General features: G+C 41.1%; 1 protein-coding gene across 1 annotated transcript; it reads right to left on the reverse strand.

Moving 5' to 3' along the window:
* Window positions 1-5,519: 5,519 nt before the first annotated feature.
* On the reverse strand, window positions 5,520-22,781 carry LOC105278376 (polycomb group protein Psc). Its single transcript, XM_011337413.3, is given in 5 exon segments — window positions 5,520-13,675; window positions 14,674-15,254; window positions 16,784-16,924; window positions 20,455-20,736; window positions 20,739-22,781. Coding segments are annotated over 5 exon segments (2,976 nt in total). The 5' UTR covers window positions 20,851-22,781; the 3' UTR covers window positions 5,520-11,815.
* Window positions 22,782-22,894: the final 113 nt, after the last annotated feature.

A 22,894-nucleotide genomic window follows, 5' to 3' on the forward strand; every position in this document is an offset into this window, starting at 1 on the left:
AAATCTCGTTTCCTTTTAAAAATCATTGCCATAAAAAAGTGTCGGCTTAAATACATGTATATCTTGAATTACAAGGCGCGAAAAAAGAAAGAAGCAAACAATTCGTGCATCTCGCGTACGCGTTCGTATGTCACTTGTTATCAGCGGTACAGCCGCAGATTAACGCATTCCGACATCTAAGATCCTTATGCGAGTCTTCATGTGCAAGTGCACTGTACAGATCTCCGTGACGTGCGGCCGCCGTCGCTATTTGTGCACGTTTGCGGCGCCTGCGCTGTCCGAATATTCGCCGCGAGTTTCGCCGAAGTCGGTATTCTCTTCCGCCTCTCTTCCGCCTAAGACCTCGCAAATCGTGAACACCGTCTAAATATACGATCGAGGTCGGTTGCAGCGAGCGCATCCAAGAAATTCTGCCTGTTCCGCTTACGTCACGCATGCTATCAGGAAAGAACGGCGATCCGATAACTCAGATTTCGCACGGGATGTGCGATCGGACACGAGAGCTGCGAAGACAAGTTGAGCGGATTCTACAATGCGAATTTAAGGCATAAGAGTTACGCTTGAAGCTTGAAGCTTAAATTTTATGCCTTAAATTCACGTCATAGAACCCGCTTTAGATATAAAATGGACTTTGAAAGTCGCTCCATGATTTTCTGCATAACGATCGCAAGATAGATATCATATTTTATGATATTGGATCAGAATAAATGGGGGAAACAAAATGGTGTTGTTAATTATACGTGGACATATAATTAACTTTTGATTGGGAGATTTCATTTCTTCTAACATCTCAACTTTTTTTCACATATAATGCAGTTTATAATTATCTGACTATGGAGGATGAAGATCCCGAAAACATGGAGGCTGCGATCGACACAGGAATGTCGAAATAAACGGAGATGCGGTAATCAGCGAGATAATCTATGAAATTTTAAGTAGAAGAACATAATAAGAGAAAGAAAGAAGGATAATGTTGTAACAAAAGTTCGTAGTATTGTTTAATTTTTTTAATAAAAAAAAGATGAAAAATTCTGGAAGAACGGAATCGCGAAGCCACCACAAGAATGGCAAATGATAGTGGAACAAAACGGTGCATATATAGTTGAATAAATATTTATACACATATGTAACAACTTGGAATTTCACTAACTACGCTACGAAACGCTACTTTCGTTACAACCCAATATATTATCATGATTTCTACATTATTCGTGATTCTCGTATTTGTTAGAGAAAAAGACAGAATAAAGTCGTGCAGTTTGTTATTATTTGAAAACCGTTTGCGAATAAAGGAATAAAAGTAAAAGGGATAATAAAACCGATTTCGCGGAAAAGAGATTCGTGAGAAATATTGCGAGTGATTTTTGCGTTGCACGCCATCGGCAATTTGTCGAAGTTTCGCGATCTTGTTCGTCTAATTTATTATTTATTTTAACCTGTACCGTGTCTCAATTTTACCGTCACTTGAGTATTAATTATACACATTATAAATAAGAAAAAGAAAAATTTATTTTATCACTCGTCCTCTCCCTCCATATTCTATAGAGAGAAATTCTATGATAACACTGGATATTGTTTCTTTTAATTTAAGAGAATTTTATGGAGAAATTATAGCGCGGCAGTATAAAGATTAAAAAAATCGACGCGCGAATGTTGAAGAGCATAATTACCAAATACCGCACTGCTATAAATAAATCACTGCATATAATCTATTGATTAAATTTTGTTATGAACTAAATATTTATCTCCTCTAATTATAATGACTAACTGTTTGCACTTATTAATTATAATGACTAAATATGTGTTTTAAAGTATAATGACATATAATAAAAATCCTATGTTCACGATTTCTATTTTTTCGTGACTAAAGATAAAAGCTTTGAAGGGTACATATGCAGGTAGAGATTTATGACATACCACCCTATTCAGAAAGAATGCATGCTTTGGAGTTCAAATGGTGGACAGTTGCTTTTACTCTCAACAAAATTTCTTATTATTTGCTTAAAAATAACTTTTCTCACATATAATTCTTCCTAGAACTCTTCCTAGAATTCTTTCCATCTAGAACCATGACTAATTTAGTATTTTTTAAATATCTTCATATTTACGGCAATATAAATCGTTAAAATAAGATGTGCATAGATTCGCATGATTTACATTCTAAGCTTGCTCTATGGAAATTTCACGTAGACAGAAGAACCGCACATTTTATGACGTACTTTATGATCGACATAGAATATATTATTAAAACTGCGTTAAAAGATATTACTGAAAACCGAAAAGCTTCTCGTCGGTTTTTAATTACATGGGTCGCCCGAGGGTGAAAGGAAGGGAGAAAGAGAGAGAGAGAGAGAGAGAGAGAGAGAGAGAGAGAGAGAGAAGCAACCACGACCGTCAGTCCCGCCTCTTTGCAATGCGCGACCTTCCAATCCCGACACACCCTGTCGTTGGACCTCAAGACCAGGGTACCCTTCTCTTCCCTCTTTTACGATCGCAGAACGCAAAATTATCCGTGTCATGATGCGTGCTCTCTCTCTACCTTTGTTCCCTCCTGTCCCTCATCGTCCCTTCGTGCTACGGTGCTCCCTGAGGAGGGAGTTTCTCTTTGGGGTGCCGCTCTCTCCCTACCACGAAGATCTCTACAGATAGACTGTCGGTCGGTCATCGACGACGAAGAGCGACCCTAGGAATGCGACGAATGAGATGCTAAGAAAGAGACGGAATTCTGCGATTCTCTCTTCGGCTTGGTCCTTTCTCCAAGCCGAGGTCTGTTTCTACGAATCGTCGATCCCATCCGTCGCGCACATGTATAAGTGACGATGATGCGTGGGCGGCCCCAACCGACTATTCGGTTGAGACGTGTGCGTGTGTGTGTGCGCGCGCGCCAGGCATTCTCAGTGAGCGTGCGCCGATATCGGTCGATAGAGACGCCGCTTCTGGGAAACGCTCCACGTGTTTCGCGAAGAAGGCAGGAGAGTCAGCGCGCCCCTTTTCTTAAGCAGTCCTTTTTCCACTTGGTGTGTATCACCAAGGACGAATCGCGCGATCGCGGGAGAGAAATCAATTTCTACGATCCGCGATACGGATCCCATCGCGGCGAGTCATCGCGCGGGGAAAACGCGTGGATTCCATGCGATCCGAAGACGACGCCGACGGCGAGGAGTGCGGGTGCGCACTCTATCGATTCATTGTCCTGCCGCTGATTTCAGGACGGTCGCCGCGACTCCGCCTCGCTCGACTCTCCTATCGCTTACTTCGACAGGCACGCGATAGTGGGAGAACGCGAGTGTTTCGTCGCTTATTTTACGGCATGTTGCCTCGTGCGTATAGGAAATGAACACCATAAAATAAATGGTATTACCAATCCGTATGTACTAAAATACAAAAGCGACGCGTATCTTTGCGCATCGTATTTTTACATTCCACTAAAGTCTTTTAACTTTCGACATAAAAGCACAACAAATCTTATAAACACTTAAATTAATGATCTATTAAAGAATCACGATGACTTCCCATTTGGCGCATTAGCGAGAAATCGATAATCATGAGACATTGATTAAAATAAAAATTTATATCAACGTCATTGAATAATTCGTTAAGAACCTTGTCGATTTCACTATCGACTATCGTCGTTTAATCGGTCTTGTTTTAATGATCGCATCTTCCGTGCGTTATTAGTCAGGAGCGAGACGTAATGACATCAACAATTTAGTTTGCATCGCGATAACGGATCAAGCGGACATCAATATAAAGAGCTAGTTCGTTCGTTAGTTCACGTATCGGGTCCTTGTTTACCTATACATAAATCTTTCGTAGTGTTGTCATCGTTTCGATAAGAACGCGGCAGCGGTGGCTTGTACTTTGGAAGAAAGCGGACAGGGGTCTCGCATTCCCCGGAGCCCCTCCTGATGCGCGGGTACATTATTCATTCTCCACTACATCCGCACGGGCGACACGAAGGGTGCCGCGCGTCCGTGTGTGCGTGTAGACTCGCCCGTAGACGCGCGTTTGCAATGCGTGCGTGCAATCCGGTAACGCGACGGAACGAGACGGAGAAGAAGGAGAAGAAGTAAAAAGATGACCACCACGAGAGTGGAGAGAGTGGTGGCAGAAGGGTGGTCGCACCGTGCGTCCCATGGTGGAGGAGAGACAGAGGGGAATCGAAATCCTGCGGATTGCCCGCCAATGGGAAGAAACGAGACAGAACACGAAACGATCGAACGAAAGAGAGGGAGACAATTTACGCGGTGTCCGTTATACACGATGACGATGCAATTTTCTCTCCTCTTCGCAGCATGCGCATCCGTTTACCGAAAAATCGCAGACTTTTTTCAATTTTTTATCAAAAATACTACGTGGACTACGTAAAGGAGAAATTAAACCGCTACCTGTGTGTCGGAAGAGATTCCATCCACCCTCGATGTCGGAATCGTTGAAGTTCCCCGGAACCGGAAGTCGTAATTTATAAACTTTCAACTTGTCTCGAAAATTTTTGTTACGCTAATTTTACGGTTAAGAAGTAGTCCTAAAGATTCCATACCACGAATTCTGCCTTGTGATTCGTTCGTTCCATTCAAACGTACCTTAGATACTTCGACGGACGTTCACACTGTCACACCGATTCGATTCGATGGTGACTGCAGTTGTTGTTGTGTGAAGGATGCATATAATGCGTCATTGTCCGCGTTGTGTAACTGCATCTCATTTGCGCCCCCGGGCGTGCTCAGCCCTCTTTACTTCCGACGCACTTCCCCGGGGAGGCTACAGCCAATCAGCGGTCGAGGCCTGCGGGCACAGGCTGGCTCTCTTTCTCTTTCTATCTATCTGTCTCTGTCTCCCTCTTGCGCTCTCTGTCTCTTTCTCTCCTCTCTCTCTCTCTGTCTTATAATTTTGCTAAAAGTAAGCATTGTTTAGTACCTATGCGACAGCAGGTCCATCTGTGACTAAAATCACTTTCGATTACCTAAACGAACAATTCTAACACAGAAAAAAAGATAGATGGAAGAAGTGGAACACTAAGAGAAAAATATTGTTCAATGTTTCTCGAGCCTATTTTATTGTGAGTCCTATGAGAATTCTTTTCTAAGATGTTAGCTGGCTCCTGTCTCCTAAGCCGTTTTAACAATCGAGATTTACTACCAGAATGTTCTTCCATTAACTTCACGGTCTAACGTGATAAAACCGTGCGTAACAATGGCGGATAGGAGCATTTAAATGTGAAACGACACAATTTTACAAATTTACGATGCATTTGTCGAACTTTCAACGTAAGAAGATGATAAAAACGATAAAAGAGAAAGTAAGAAAGTAATCCTTGCAAAAAGATTTCTCTCTCTCTCTATTAATATTAATAATATTGATACTTTATTGCTCCATTAAGTAATGAGAAATATGTGAGTAGAAAGAACAAGATGGAATAGACATTGAATAAATCATAGGATATAAATGTAAAACAAAGAATGAAGGGAATAGAGGAATATTTGAAGAGATTAGGATTGTTAGTTACGTGTAAAATGACATTACATATTATTATATTTATTTACGAACAGTAATCCTACAATATGTGGAATGCAATATGATATTCCTCTGAACAGTTTTAACGGAAACGACGGAATAGACAAGCTAACGCGAATACACACAACAATTGCTACTACATCATCCTCGCATTTCCATACTCGGCACTTTATTATTTTTTTTGCCTTTGTCATGCTAAACTTGGCTCTCGTTAGTGCTGATTTAGAACACTTGAACAATTACAATGAGATATATTATGATATACATATACGCACCTCTAATCGCACCGAAATTTTCCAAGGTCTCTCCAGGTACAACACAGATTCTATAAAATTTCCCTCTTCTTTTTAGATGCCGAACAAATACATACCTAAAGTACCCGTGGAAGATGGAAAGAAAACGATCTGAAAGATGCTATTAACAGCTTTCGTCTTTCTTTTTAAATATGAGACGTGTGCTTAGGCCTAATTTTAGTCAAGAAACGTTTCTTCTTTCTCTTTTCACAAATTAACTTATCTTTGTTATAATGTTTCTTGCGATACTTTTATGCCATTGTTACAACGTGCCGCATAGGCATATATGCATATACATGCATACATGTGCGTACATATCACGTTATATCATTGATGACTAAGTAACTTAAACTGATTCAACAAGCCTTCGACTTGCATTTACATCAATCAATTACGCAGGATTTAACATTTTCCATATAATTGTAATAAGAAATTTGTGATATTTGGCATATTTAACATAGCATAAAATTCGCGTAAAGACAAGAATGCTTACGTGACTTATCGTTATATTAATTAGTTATATTAATGCTCAGTGTTTAATACGCTCATTTAAGATTTAATCAGAAGTTCTTTTGCAAAGAGAATGTTTTTGTTTGTACGATCAACTACATGATTCCAATCGTTCCATGCTAGTAAAAAATAAAAAATTGGACAATCACGGATAGCGAAATACCTTCGCGAATGTGGGCATACCGGACGCCATTAATATATCCGGGTGTACACCGCAAACATGGATGACGGACGATACGTGAATGTATCGTTTCATTGTTACAATTTGACTTAATGTCAATCAAAATCATCACGATAATGATCTCTGGTAATTAATGTGTACTAGACTGCTCGAATGCGAGCACGTCCATTCAAATGGAATATTTTATACACGACGCGCTTGCTGTTAGTGATAATTGACGATGATAAGGACTTGATGACTGTTATGCGCGAGTGATTTTTAAAGGTTTTTGGGTTTCACGAACGAACACAGCTACTTTGAATCATTGCTCTAGCGATCGCGCGTCTCTGAACGCGGGTCCGTAAAGCAATTTCCGTTATCGAACTAGATGTCTAGTCAAACTTCGTCGCTACTGATCATCACCGTACTTTGATTGAACAAAACAAAGATGAGCGGATGATATTTTTTTTTTAATGTTTTGTAACTACTCTCAATGATCACGTTTTGCTCAGTGAACGCTCACCCAACGATTGCACAATGTTGGTGTCTCCTAAACGCACCCATTGTTGAACCACATCTCAAATGATGTTCTCAAATCACGAACAGTTCAGGGTTGTACAGTTCGGCTCGCAACTTCTCACTAAGCCTGGTCATTAAGCAGGTTTTACATGGAATTTCATGAACATCAGAGATTGGAAATTTTCGGAACTACATATATCCAGATTTGTCAATTGAACCGAATGCGTGTCTACATTGTTGAGCAATATATATACTGTGTTGAGCAATATATATACTGTGTTGAGCAATACATATACTGTGCAATGAAACGCATAATCTCGCTATGTAAAATTTTTAATGTAATGGCAAAATACTGTCTTTGATGGGAAGTTGTGAGCTGAACCATAGGATTCGCATCATAAAGCAGAATCCACATGAAGCTAACAATAAGTCATGGGCCTCTTTACTCGAGTCTTGAGTGAGGTGTCCTTGCGTGAACGTGCGTTAAAATTTCCATCGACCTGAGACTGGTGGACTTGTACCAAGACTCCACTTTCGTCCATTTATTTATAACAAATGGCCATATGACAAGAAATAGCTGTAAAAAAACTAAAAATGTCCGGATTTATCGTTTACATTTTTGTGCCACTTTTGTTAGTATGTAGTTTTTACAATAACTCCGTCGTGACACTCGCGGAATAATGAAACGGTTCACAGTTGTATTTAGAAACGCGCGTAGAAAAATATTATATCTGGGTCCCTCTTTGAAATCTTTTGCCGCGAGTGAAAGCGAGAGCTAGCCAATCAGCTCCCGCTCGCAATCAAAGTGGCAGTTTTGATTTGTTTTTTTTCTCTCGTATCGTCAGAAGCGTCACGTATCGCTTCAATATCGGACGAGGGAAAGTGCATCGATAATTGACGTAAATTCTTCGCTGGTTTTTCCACCGTTGACGATATCGTTAACTTTTCGATATCCCTTTTGCTTTCTTCGTTTTTCACATCTATTAACTGTTCCTCTTCTCTTTCCTCTTTTTACTACACCCATTTTATCACGCTATATTCTGCTAATTAATATTACCTTTTTTTTTGTATGTCCCATTCATTTATTGATTTTCTTTCTTTTCGTAAGTTTTACTGCATGCTTTACTAACCGTACATGTATGTGACACATACACACACATATACAACGTCCACTCTAAGATAAAATTTTAATCGCGATGATTTTGCTTGCATTATTGAGTCATTTATTATTACTTATTATTATTATTATTATCCCTGCTACAATTAGGAAGCATGTAAGTACATAAAAATATCTATTTATAATATTAAAAATCAGGAAAAATAAAAGAATAAAAAAATAAGATATTTAAATTTTTACTCTAAAATTCGATGGAATAAATTCAAAGTTATTTTTTGGAGTCAGTTATCTTATTTGGCATTTAAGATAGTTACTTATTATTACTGTCAGTTATGTACTTTAACACTTAATCTTTTGATAGCAATCATTGCTTTTGTGTTTTAATACAGTTTCATTTAATGAATTGATATTGTTAATTAAAAAATGGAAAATGACTTTGTATATTAAATTTAGGAGCGTAAGTACGTTTGTTTCTTTATAAATATGTCTCAACGTTTTCTCAATACCTACCGTTTCATAATGAATTATTGATTTTTAGCAACAAATATAATAATCCGAAAAATTCACACGGACACGTCTAACGACTTCATCTAAATGGAGTTTAAGTTGTTGCACCGAAATATTTATTGGTGAAAACATATACTCAACATCATCTTCATATATAGGGAGTCTAAAAATGACAATTATAATATAAATAATACAAATATAATAACAAGGAAACGATCGTTAAAAAAAATCTATAACCACTTTAAACAATTTATTATCGAATACGCATGGTTTTTATTTCTAAAATCGTAATAGTCCGTTTCACGTGCGTGCAGCTTTGCCAATATACCGTCCAACATATATGTATATGTCGGAGAACGATTGTATTGACTCCACCTTACATCGTAAACCTGTAGCAGCAGATCTGAATTTTACGAACACTTCCGCATTTTATTATTCGCATTTTAAGAAGCAGTCATGCGGAAGAGAAATTCCGAGACTTACAATTATTCCTTCAATATCGAATTAAACTTGAAAAATTTTCCTAATGTTAATGTTACATTTTGGTCGTTATTTTCTGCGATTTATGAAGGTTATTCATTTGATTTTCTATTATTCGTGACCTAATTTGCTCTTGCAATGTATGATGATTTATTCACGATGCTGATATCTATATTTCTTGTTAAAACATTCCGCTGAGCGAGGGATATATAAAAACTCATATTTTACATTATTCAAAATTTACAATAAAATTGAGACATTTCTCACAAATGTAGATTTGAATAAAATCCTCGAACTTTTTAATTCGAAAACTACCCTATAACTGCTTTTACCATCAATATAATGCGCATAGGAATCTTGGAAAAAACATTAAGAATGAGTTTTTCTTCTAAACTTTGAGTATAAACGTATATCGCAAATTGTTCTGATATAAAAAATGCAATACAACACGTTATACGAATTCAAAGGAATTTAAACGAAACTGGCTGAGATTTTATTTTTGCAAACGTTGTATGAAATTCTCAACTTACGGTTCTTTTACCATTTACGGTATCGATATAATACCTAAGCATTAATATATTTGTCAGTCAGAAGACGCATTGATTTTTGGTCATCGTATCGCACGTCGCGGAATATCCTGTCACGATTTACTTCGGATTTACAGATCCTTCTTTATAAATTTCGCAAAAACGTGCTGTTATAAAAACATCGTAATCCTCCTACATGTCTATACGCTACGGAGTCTCTCCGGGGAATCACAAATCGCGCATACGCAAATTCTCGTTTATGTGTTCGTTACGATTCTATCTAATTCATCTTTTACCACGAGTTTTCGAGTAATTAGTCAACGGCATCATAGTTCGCCGTACAACCGATCGATTACACGTTTACGCTAGATGATAACTAAATTGCACTAATACATTGCACACGTTTTCTGGCGTTCTTTGGCATCTCTACGATTTATTATATTATACATTACATTTCGCTAGTCGCGTAACTTCTGAGAAAGAAGAAAAGAATTACCCGATGCGTAGGCCCGTGCGAACACTCGAGAGAAACGGGTCTTGCTCCACTCCGTACACGAGTTTAACTCTCTCGCTAGATTTCCTGAGAATAACATTCACCTAACGTACGCAAATAGGATCCTCCTCTCGGGATTGCACGGAATTAGGTTCTATTATTTTATACTTACATCTTTGGAACCCACCAAATGAGATTGGCCATTATTTAATCACATACGTAACTCTCATAATCATTCTTTAACTGCTTAATACAATATCTAATATTAAATAATCGTTTTTTATCTGTTTTTTTTTTAATTATCTCGAACGTCTTCAGAACAAATATACTCCCAAAAATATCCTACAAACATAATAAATCAACTAGTAAACAACTTAAAAAAAATCAACAGCATTGTACAGTAATACATAGAGTCGCAAGGAACTTCTGCAATAAACAAAAAAGTGAACCTTCTTTTAAGAAGAGGAATCAAGGAAACAACATGCGCGCGATGTTGGATTAATCGCGAGCGTGATATGTGATACTTAATTAAAATATGTGAATATTATATAACAAAAATGCACGAAGGTAGTTACGTTCAGCCTGATGCTAACAACAACTGCTTCGATCTATTCGACTATAGTAGACCAGAAACCTTCGAGTACTCGAGTCAAATTTGAACTTCCTCCTTCAATTCTCACGTGCTTCACGAGTCCTCGCACAGTCCTATCGCAGGAAACGACGAATGTCTACACTTGCATTATCCGTTTCGCTCTTATCATCGTTTCCATCCATTCACCGACTATCACTTCTCGAGATATACATATATGTATATGTATACATGTATATGCTAACTAATTCGCGTCTTCGAATATTGGACACGTCACGAATTTTCCTTACGAGAGCTCGTTTGTCAGATCGATCCGTCGGTAACCATAGTAAGTATAGACCGCGACACAGGTCAGGCATACATTATTACAGACATACACAGTTTTGATATATCTAGGTAACGATAATCCGATGTGCAATCGGCCTCCCTTACCTTCAAAAGACGCGCGATGATACAATCAGGTCAAAGGCGGACCTATTCACGTATCGTCTGATAAGGACAGATATGGACGCTCATTTATAATTAATATCGCGCCTGTTACATTTGATTTGTAAAGAGAAACTTGATTCAAAATCGTGCGAAGTTCAATAACTCTCTTTATTCCTGTAAAGGGAGTTATTGGACACGTTGTGTGTATATTTGCAAACTTTTTCTCAATTTTAGCTTGATACTAGGTATTTGTATTTATTTCATCAGAGAGACGTATTAAAGGCTTATTATATATTCCTCGATATATAATAATATAAAATATTTAGAAATTATTGTAATACACCGATTACTTATGTGATTTAAATATTCCTCATATCAGTTTCACCAAAAGGTTCGTTACGTATTTTCCAATTGACCTGATTGCGCCATCGTATGTCGCTGCGAACGAGTCGCTGGAGAGACACGAACAGGAAACGCACGGTAACATTACAGCCTTTGGATTTTGGTCGTGTAGAAATTTTGTCTCCCAGCACTGGGACTGCGACTGAATAAAATGCAGAAAAATAGTGAATAGTAGTAGAATAGTGAAAAAATAGTGGAAGAAGAGAAGATGGAACAGGAAGAAAAAGAAGGTAGGCTATAGGAGATGAACAACATCGACGATGAGAAACTCGTGTTTATGGTGGCTGTTGGGAGACAGTGTTGAAGTAACTGGCCCTTTGATTACGATACTGTGAAGCCACGACGGCTTGGGGATTGGGGATGTGCCGTACGCCGAGATTCGGTTTGATCTTCATACCGAAGCCGGAGATGCGTTGGTGCGGCTGCGGTATCCGCAATGCAACCTTGTTCGTGGCGGCCAACGCCATTGAGGCCAACTCCATTGTACTTGGACTTTTCTCGGTCAAACAGCTACTTAGACGGGACACTGCTACATCCGAGAGGGTCCTCAGGTTTGACTCCTGGCCTCTACGCTGGTGCTGCTGCTGGTGCTGCTGCTGGTGCTGCTGCTGATTGAGTTCTTTGGATTTGCGGAGAAAACCGCTGGCGGTGCCGATTGCAGGCCGTGTCGGTCTCGCTGCCGATAACGATGACATTGAACAAGACGAGGGTGAGGAAGAAGATGATGAAGACGAGGATGAGGGAGACGAGGAAGATGAGAAAGTTGGTATCCCACCGCTGGGTAGCGTAGCGGATAAATCGAGGACATTGTTGTCATTAATGGCGGCACCACCGCTACTGAGATCTAGCGGCGTTTCGTACTTGGAAGTGGCGTTCGACAGCAGCGCGCCGCCGCTGCTTGTTGTGGCGAAACCGGACGGTTTCGCGACGCGTAGCGGCGCCAGCGGTGGCGGTTCCTTCTTCTTCGCCACGGCTGTCGCCGACACGGGAACCGACGCGGACGGTGATGACGCAACAACGGCAGCAGTGGCGGATGACGACACCCGTTCTTCCTTCGATGTCTTGGACATGATGCTCTTCAGGGCATCGCGCATCTGCTTCTCCGCTAGTAGGCTCCGCACACGATTCGCCTTACTCTCACGCAACTGTTTCTCCAGCTTCTCACAATCCAAGCTGTCCGATCTGTCGGCGCCGCTCTGCGATACGCGCTGCTTCGCCGTCTTGTCACCACCGGCCTCGTTTATCGCCACGAGACCCAATCGTCGTAGGATTTCCTCGTCCTTCTTCGGTCTTTCCGGTTCGCCGTTGTCCTCCGCCGACTTCGTTGGTTTTTCCGCCTCCTCCTTGCCGATTACTCTCTCAGTAACGTTCTCGTTCGGCGTACCAATGTTCTGGGCGATACAAACCACCTCGTCTGGGATGCTGTCGATGATCTCCTCGATCGTCTCCTCCATTTCCACTGTCGTACTGCACTCCTTGGGACTCTCGTCGCGCGTTAGTGGACCTGCTGCCGATCGTTGCTGTCCGATCGCTTTAATCTTCTCGCGCCTGACGGCCCGCATCTGCAGCAGCTTTTCCTTCGTCTGACTTGTGCCAACGCCACCACTACCTCCGCTGCCGGTGCTGCCGCTTCCCGCGCTTGAGGTGATCCTTGGCGGACATGGTGTTAGGCGAACTTTGAGTTTCAGTAAATCCTCGCGCGGCGTCGTCGTGATCTCCGCGATTACCCGTTTATTTCGTCGCTTCCGTCGCTTTCGATGCTCCAACCTCAAGTCTTTTCTTCTCACGCCCTCCGTCGACCGATGATGATTGTCCGCCGAAAGACTAGTGGCCGGGGGATCGGGAGCACGCATGACGGGGGTCACTTCGCAGCGCGGCTTCTTCGTCTTCGTCATCTCTTTGTCACGAACATCGACGCCGGTCTCGAGGACGCGTGGAGTTTCCGCGGCGCGAGCCGGCTCCACTTCCGGCTCGCGGCTGGGCTTGGGACTCGGCGGCGGGGTAGGTGGTCGCTGCATGTTTTCGATCGTTGGCGGACCGTCCTTCGTCGCGTCGTCCTTGTACGCGGATATCTTCGGCGACGAGATTGTCTCTTCCTTTCGCAGTATCCGGTAGAACAGTTTCATCGGCACTTCCTACAACATGCGAATCATTGCGCCGTCTTTGATAACGTGCGCACCGTACATGCGCGCATGACTTGGCCATCTAAGCCAACATCGAATACCGATTAGAATCCTTTCAATGGAGACTTTTGAAACTTGACTTCCCGTGAAATATAGCATTTAATCTGCTACAAGAGTCTTCGGCCAAATATACCATTACTTTATCACAAGTTTGTTTAAAAACATGCAAAAAACATGTTAATTCAGATTTTAAGCTACTAAAAAAGAATTTTCACTATACATCACGTTGCCATCTGTAAGACCTGCAGTTCTTGTAAAATAGAGTATCAGTTTTAATGAAAATAGATATTTTTTCACTAGGACAAATGTAGATGGATCACCACGCCGCGGAGACCAATCGGGTTTAGTTAATTAAATCGGCAGACCGATTTTGGTCATGCAAATTTCTAACAGTATTTTCTATTACATGTTTCTATAACCGTTTGTGTAATACTTTTTTCTCTTAATAATTTTATTTTTAAAATACATTTTTAATTTTTTCTATTTATTGCGCGATCTTACATATGCAACACTATGCATGTAATGTAGTTTTGTTGGAAATAGACAAAACAAGCATAAAAATAAAATGTGTTTTTAAATTTGTCTATTTTATTCGGACAAAGTGTATTAGTAAGGCAATTTTTGAAAAATTACTGCGCAGGTTAAAAAGGCTTTCCTTTCAAGTTAACGTTTTTATAATTCCAGAAAATTGTACCAATATGATAAAAATTCTCTATGATTCCGTATCTTCATGAATTTAATTTGCATTAAGAAATTACGCTAGAAAATTGTATGCTTTTTCCTTATCTAAAAAGTGACAAAGTACAACGAGAAAAAATACAAATGAAAGAAAAATTACATGGTTTAATCAATTCAATGCCATAATTAAGGGTTAATAGGAAGCTCTCGTTTCTAACGTTCACAGAACGATCGATCGTGCGCCGCACATCAAACCAAACCATTAAACTCACCCTCTTCCATTGAAATATGCAAGCAAGATCCAGGAGTGTCCAAGAGGGATCCAGTGGACGCAGTGTGCTCTCCTCGTCGGAGTGTTGTGTATCATTTTCCTGATACAAGATTTCTATCCTACTGTTGACGCCATTGACGTCTGCATTGGCTTCTTTCCACCCCCGCTTCAGCATTAACAGACGCACCAGATGACGCACCGTCACGGCGGCCGGGCATTTGAGGTACCGTGTGCTGCCGCTACCCTCCTGCACCACCTCGTCATCGTTCATCAACGAGTCCCGCCTCTCCTTCGACTTGCTTTCATCATCCGCGTCTTCTAGCTTCTGCAGACTCAGACTGACGAAGTCGTCCAAAGTGAGGTCGAGGGCGCCCACGGGAGGAGCGAGCAGCGGGCATTGCGGATTTACCAGGCGAAAGTGACGCCGGCGCTCGAGCTCTGATCGGAAGAGACCGGGCACTGCGAGGTATACTAGCCGTTGGAGGCGCACGTCCGGCAGCAACTGCGGCGATGCCGCGACACTGCAGACGGGGCACACGCGGACGCCGCTGCTCAGACGACGAAGAATGCAGCCTCTGCAAACTAATGATCCGCGTCCGCGACGTGTCAAGACGACCACAACAAGAATATAATGGAATCGTACTCTGATATATATATGTGTGATGTATTGGGTTGGCCAAAAAGTAATTGCGTTTTTTTCCAATAGATGGACATACATGCTTGAAATGTAACTAACTTCATTCTAAACCGCAAATTCATTATGTAGGTTAACAACTCACAGTTCAAGTTTGTTTTAGAAAAAGAAAGTACACGATTTCGTTAACAATTGTTTGTTTGCCGTCGATTTCAAAATGGAAAATCAAAAAGAACATTTTCGTCATATTTCGTTTTATTACTTCCGAAAAGGGAAAAACGCTGTGCAAGCTCATAAAAAGTTATGTCATGTATATGGCGAAGATGCTTTAAAACTGCGGCAGTGTCAAAATTGGTTCACTAAATTTCGATCTGGAGATTTTAATGTGAAAGATGCACCACGCTCAGGAAGGCCAATCGAAATTGATGATGACAAAATAAAGGCACTGATCGATTCGAATCGGCGTTTAACGACACGAGAGATTGCTGAGAATCTTAACATATCGAAATCGAGTGTTGAAAACCATTTAAAACGACTTGGATACATTAGTAAGCTCGATATTTGGGTACCACATGAGCTCAAAGAAATTCATCTCACTAAGCGTATTGACATCTGCGATTCTCTTTTGAAACGTGAGGAAAATGATCCATTTTTGAAACGCATGATAACAGGCGACGAAAAATGGATCGTCTACAACAACGTCAAACGAAAAAGATCGTGGAGCAAGCGTGATGAACCTGCTCAAAGAACTTCAAAAGCAGATATTCACCAAAGAAAGATTATGCTGTCAGTCTGGTGGGACTTTAAAGGTATTGTGTATTTTGAGCTGCTTGCAAGGAATCAAACCATTAACTCAGACGTATACTGTCGTCAACTGGATAAATTAAATGATGCCATCAAACAGAAACGTCCAAAATTGGTGAATCGCAAAGGTGTTGTGTTTCACCATGATTAATGCTAGACCACGTACAAGTTTGGTCACTCGTGAAAAATTGTTGCAGCTTGGATGGGATGTGTTACCACATCCACCATATTCGCCAGACCTGGCACCATCAGATTACCATTTGTTTCGTTCTTTGCAAAACGCCTTGAATGGTAAAACCTTTACTGCTGATGAGGATATTAAATCGTTCTTGGAATTGTTTTTTGCTGAAAAAGATACGAACTTTTTTGAGCGCGGAATCATGAAGTTGCCTGAAAAATGGCAAAAGATAATCAAACAAAATGGACAATATATTGTTTAATAAAGTTTTTGTTTCCCATGAAAAATTCGCCTTTTATTTATATAAAAAAAAACGCAATTACTTTTTGGCCAACCCAATAAATCAGTGAAATTAACGCGGGAGCAAGCACGTGATGTACCACACATTTATTTGTCAAAGATAATGGTTTATCGATAAATAAATTGTATGTTTGATAAAACTTCAATCAATGTTATCTTATTAAGATCTGTAATCATGCTGAACGAGATACTAACAGGAGTGTAGACATTCCACGAGAGTCGTAGCGTCTATGAGATATCCTCTACACAGGGGGCAGACGATATGTTCGTTTAAGTCTTGGACCAGTGGCCTTTCTTTCTCCTTTGCCTCCATGTTGCTAGCCGGTGCTGAAACAGCTGTACCAATTGATTGTTAATCCATCGCGAATAATACAGCTGCCATATTCAAGATATTACATATGGTTGGATAATCGCATTTTTAATCTGCATTTTTATTTCTTTTAACAGATGAACGTGATGAATTTTCTTGCATTCAGTTCATTAATATAACGACAGATATTGCTCTAATTAGATGCGCAAGCGCGCGTCGTCCGGCGCGAGTATACGAAGTCGGTGCCGCGGATTGCAGTGCGATAGTCTCGCGACTTCTTATGTTCGATTTCGAACATTTTTATATACATATGTACTATTTTCAAAGCTGCTACAGAAATAAGAGCAGAAATAAATCTTTCAAATACCAACGTCAGTTTGAGATACGTAATTAATATCCGATATTAAAATAGAATAATAATAGATTTGTAATGTCTGTTCCAAATTAACATTTTTAACTAATATTTTCGGCTAAGAAAATTTGAAGACTTAATTTCTTTTCTACTAATTTACTTTTCTTCCAGCAATAATTAAGAAAGTACTTTAATGAATGTGCGCTACACGCAAACAATTTTTATTTATAATTGAATTCTCATGAACAAGTGTTATTTTGCTTCCAAAATTTATAATATGTAATATCATAAATTTTTATATTTTTATATTTTTTATATTTATATTTATTTTATTGAATTCTTGAATTTAAAATGAAAAATTAAGTCACTGGAAGAGACTCCAAGGTATTTTAATATAGCTCTCATGTTATAGCATGAGATTCGTCATGGCGGAACGTCGCGTGTGCATCGCCGGCAAGACTCTTCTAATCGACGCGTAATCGGTAGCGCGGGCTACATCCGCGCAAACGCGCGCAGCAACGCGCCTGCACACACGATCGCGATGCAGTTGCTGCTCTCGCAACGCCGGCGCGGTCGGTGCGTTTGCTCGTGGAACGGCGCCACAGCACACGACTTCCATGTGCATCGGTGCCGTACAATGCCGCCGACGTACGTACGTACGTTAGCAGACAAGGAGCATGGAGGAGTGTCTCTCTCTCTCTCTCTCTCTCTCTCTCCCGCGAGAGCACCCGGAGGAGGAGGGGGAAGCGTACCAGCGTGATCAGGACTTTAAGGTCTATCCTTAAAGGGGATGGTTTCTCTACTCTCCTCGTCTGTCGGTCGCGTGTCCAAGTGTCGGCCGCGATACTTTGAAGCCGGTAAACACTCGTGCGATGCATGCAGGTGTGTAAGTGCGTGTGTCGCCAAGCTATGTCCGCGAGTTCGTCCGTGTGTTCCACTCGGCGACGAGAATAGCTAAAGGCCGCAGCGCAGATAAAAAAAAAAGGAAACTTGCGTGCAATCGAAATGAAGCGACGAGCGAGTCGGACGCATTCTTCTCGATCTCGCCTTTATCGATTATTTCGAGGAAGATGTTGGAAAGTGACTTCTGTTGTAGGTACACGTGAACCGCATCAAAATTTTCTTGATTGTATGTGGAGCTTTGAATACTCCGTAACTAATTACATTTCGATGCACAGTACTTGTTACTTCAATGTTTCATCACCAGCGTTGTATTATAATAATGCCGTCTCTCGTCTTTTGCGCAAATTAATTAATTCCAGAAATGCAGCTCGGAACTGTTTGGGATCCGTTTGCAATTGTGCCGGATATTTGAAAAGCAAATTTGGTAGAATTACTATTACGTAGTAGCGTGGTGGGTGGACTGTAAGGGGTAATGAACCTCTAAAAATAAAAGTCGACCATCACCTGTGCTCTCGTATAAATCTGTGCGAAAACGATTCCAGTCTGTGAATGATCCGCCAAGGCCGGATGAAGAAGGAACAAAAAGGGACGAACTGTCTCCCCTAACCCTCTATTCAATGCGAGAGAAAGAGAGAGAGGGAGGGGGAGAGAAAGAGAGAGAGAGAAAACACGGGCGCCAAGTCCAGAAAACGTTTCTCGCATACCGTGACTCGTCGGAAATCGAGTCACGTGTCGTCGCTTGCGCCAGATAAACAAACTCGCGAGGTCAGACAAATTCAGATCAATTCCAAGATTTCTGCACTGCCTATTGCAAAATAGTGAAAAAAGCGATTCGTGTAATTCTTAACTTGTTTGATCAGAAAAGAAACAAATTAAAAAAATCCAATATATTGACCGCTAAAAAGTTTGAAGTTTGCTTTCCTATCCTCTATAATAAATAAAATTTTATTAAAATAACGAATTAAGTATAGTAATCTTTCGAATGTTTATTTTATTCGAATAAACGCTTCTACAGAAATTCAAGAAACAAAATCGACAAATATCTCAATATTTCAATATAATATTAAAAAGAAAAACCGTAAATTACTTTTTAGTGAACTATCGTCTAACTTTCGTCTAATTGTTTTGATTAGAAATGAAATGAAGCAATATACATCGTACATTCAGATATGTATATTCTAACAATTATTTCTTGAAATTATTTGTTGGAGCATTGTTCTACGCGCACATGTTAGATATTATGTTAATGAATACATAATATTTCACGTTTACATATCTGAATACATGCATGAATTTTTATGAAGAAGTTGCAAATCTTGTTGCATACAAGGTCACGGTACAAACGGACGTTCCGAGTCGAGACTAAAGTGAACATTCCAACTTTTTATAGGTCTGGGAATATCTCCGAGGATTTACACGCGATGGCAATCAATATAAAAAATTAATATTTTAACGCTACGGTACTTTTAGATACGAGGAGGCGCATCAAGTGCACAGCAGCAGAAACGTGTCTACCGGGTGTTTTAGAAAGCTAGTTGAACATTTTCTCAAGTTAATGCAAATGCTGAAACAAAATAAAATACGACAAATGTATTATCCACGTTAAATGCTCCTTCAGCGGCAATAAAATTTATTCCTCCATGTCTTTTATAAAATCAAAACAGTTTATTTATATTTTCGTATGGTATATAATTGCGTTCCTCCAATTCAATGTTCATTCCAATTTCCAACCGGAACGAGCGAAATTTCAGTTGAACGTACCATTCTTTTGTATATCAGCTGTGCTGCGTCATACTATTGCAATGTGGTAGATAAATTATCACTCGCGATACAACCATGGAAGGTACACATCGTACCCGCACTCTCTACATTTGTCGTATAATTTCCTTACTTCGGAAGATATATACCCAGTGTTTCTCTTTTTCTTTTCGCTCGACTCGGCAGGCACGTACATACACGCGACACTCGGGACCGTCTTATCACTCGCAGGGATCCAAAAACGACATCATCGGGATTCGAGGTCGCAAGTGTTTCCTCAGGTGGGAGACCATGCCTTTTATTCGGGCATGGACTACCGTGACCCCCCTACTACCGTTACGGAACGGCACGTTACAGTACCACCACATGACGGGTACGTATCATACCACTGCGCGTCACGTACACGAAATCGGAGCCGCGCATCGTGCCACACCGATTCATGCACGGAGCGCTCTGCAAACAGAGCGAGAAAGAGAAAGAGGGAGATGGAAAGAGAATGAGAAAGAGAGAGAAAGAGTAGCATGCAAACCAGTAGCAGCTTACCAGCAGCGTGACTGAGGCGAACGTCGTCGTCGTCGTTGTCGTTCCCGGCGAAGGAACGTAGCGGCGGACGTGGCAACGACGGTGCGACGGCGGCGGTGGCAGCAACGGTGGTCGCGACCGCGTCCGCGGTGAAGAGGTGGCAACGCTGCTCCGTCCGTCGGCTCGCAACGGCGCCCCGGCCCCGGCTCCGACCCCGGCCCCGGCCCCAGCCCCGGCCCCGGCCCCGGCCCCGGCCCCGAGGCGTCCGATAGTGCCCGTCGCTCGTAGTCGTCGCTCGCGGTATCGCTTTTCCTCTCTTGCACGAGTCGCAGTTGAGTCGTCGTCCACCTCCTCCTTCTCCTCCTGCTCTGACTCCGAATAGATAGGCGGCTCACGACAGCGGCGGCCACGTAGCATCACGTCCCGGCATCAGCCGTCATGGCCAACGACGCAACGGTCGTGTGTATGTGCGTGTCGCGCACTAGTCGTCGTCGTCGTCGTCGTGAATTAATCGTGATCGTCGTAGCCGTCGTCGGCGATCGACTGCTCGCCGATCGACGCGCTCCGATCTCGTCTCGCTCCGATCGCCGTCGCGACCGCGTCACGCGTTCCTCGTCGGTAGTCAGTCCGCCTGTCCTCGTCCTCTAGTCACCTACCGTCGATCGACCGGCGCGAGTCGAACCGAAGGGCGCGCGCGCACTCTCCGTTTCCCCTCTCGAGTTTCCCCACCCGCGTGTTTCCACCCCTCCCCCGCATGTCACTTTCGCGCGAGAGCGTCGCGCTGCGATGTAATATCGTTGTTATGAACTTCCTTGTAAAAGTTCGTGGAGGCATGAACGGCGCAGGTAATGCTCGATTATCGAGAAAAACAGAGTGGGAGGGAAAGAGAGAGAGAGAGAGGAAAAAAGAAAAAAGAAAAAGAGAATGCGCAAATCGATCATCACGCTGAACAATGATGATAGTCGCCGCGGTGTTCCGATACCCGCGCGATTAAGAGAACGACGACACCGCATGAAAACGAGAAGGCACCTCGTATCGACCCCGCCTAAACCCCGCCTTGTTGTGACGGAATCACACGAGCGACGCCGAGCGTCGACGGGCGTCGACGAACGCGCTGCGTTCCTTTCGCGATGATGCTATCTCGTTTCCACCTCACTCATGTATCTTCATCGTTATTTTTCTCTCTCTCTCTCTCTTCTCGTTATCCGTCCCCCGCAGAAGAGAGGGGGGGATCGTCAAGGTTCTGCGCCTATATGTTCCTGTTCAATCTATAGATCGCGCGTGTTATGTTTTCCGTATCCTATCAATCGATCGAACAATCTCTTCGCAAGCTGATCCCTTTCACTATACTTAAACTATGGTGAAAATCTGCTCATAATCTACGATTATTTGAAGACGCATCATCAACATCTCCAAAATCAATATTTCTCCTTAATGACTTTAAGAGATTTGTGCTAAGAGCGCTGTAATTGTAATAACTTCTCAGATCAGGTTCAGCTTGATTTAAAGTAATCTCGTTTAAGAGAAAATAGAACTCATCACTTACGATGAGTGATAGTACGTGCTATTAACAGATTTCAGTACATTTTACTCTTTCCATGTTTCACTGTAGATCTTGCAATATTTAAGTATCACAAGGATTTAAATAACATAAAATTAAAATTATATTAATATCATTTAGCTTCCTGAACGTAACACTTGCGCGTTTCTAAGTGCGAAGAAACTTACGGTAAGGTCGGTGTAGATCAACAAAGTGAAATGATCATTTACATAGACGCGCATATCACAGCGCCATATGATAATTAATAGAAACTCGACCGCGTGCAATTAAATGTAGGACAGATGTGTTCACAGTCAATTATTATTATTATTTTATTTATAAGTTTTGTTAATACTGGCGATTGTGATACACCTGTAGTGATATTCTATACTGCCTGTACTGACTTATTGACTTTATCAAATTGCCATTATTATAATCGACAAAATGACGTCGATAAGACAATTCACACGGACAATTCAATCAATTCGTAAAAATATATTCATTTAAATATTTTCGCCATGGTTTCTTCGAGGAAACATAAAACATAAAATAAATTTCACTTTTACATAATATGTGATGTTGAGCTGAGATGACGTCAATATCCTTAACGTATCCTAATATTTCAAATGATCTTAAACTGTTGAAAAATATTATGGTAATTACGAGGCAATGAACAGTTCAGGCAGTCAAGAGACACAGTCTCTTACTGAGTTGTGATTGTTGATTATCTCTGCTGTTTGTAGTCGTAGATATAGTGTGTACATTTAAATTGTATTGACCGATTTGAGAATGATATGGAATACGACATAATAATCAAGATTTGTTATTGCTACTTTAGAGATTAATAGTTAATGATAATATTAGAGCATAGAACTGATTAAAGATTATCATTATCAAGATTGTGGGAAGTGATAATATCGA

The sequence above is a fragment of the Ooceraea biroi genome, chromosome 10 (assembly GCF_003672135.1).
Source record: "Ooceraea biroi isolate clonal line C1 chromosome 10, Obir_v5.4, whole genome shotgun sequence".
In the NCBI taxonomy this organism is placed as follows: domain Eukaryota; kingdom Metazoa; phylum Arthropoda; class Insecta; order Hymenoptera; family Formicidae; genus Ooceraea; species Ooceraea biroi.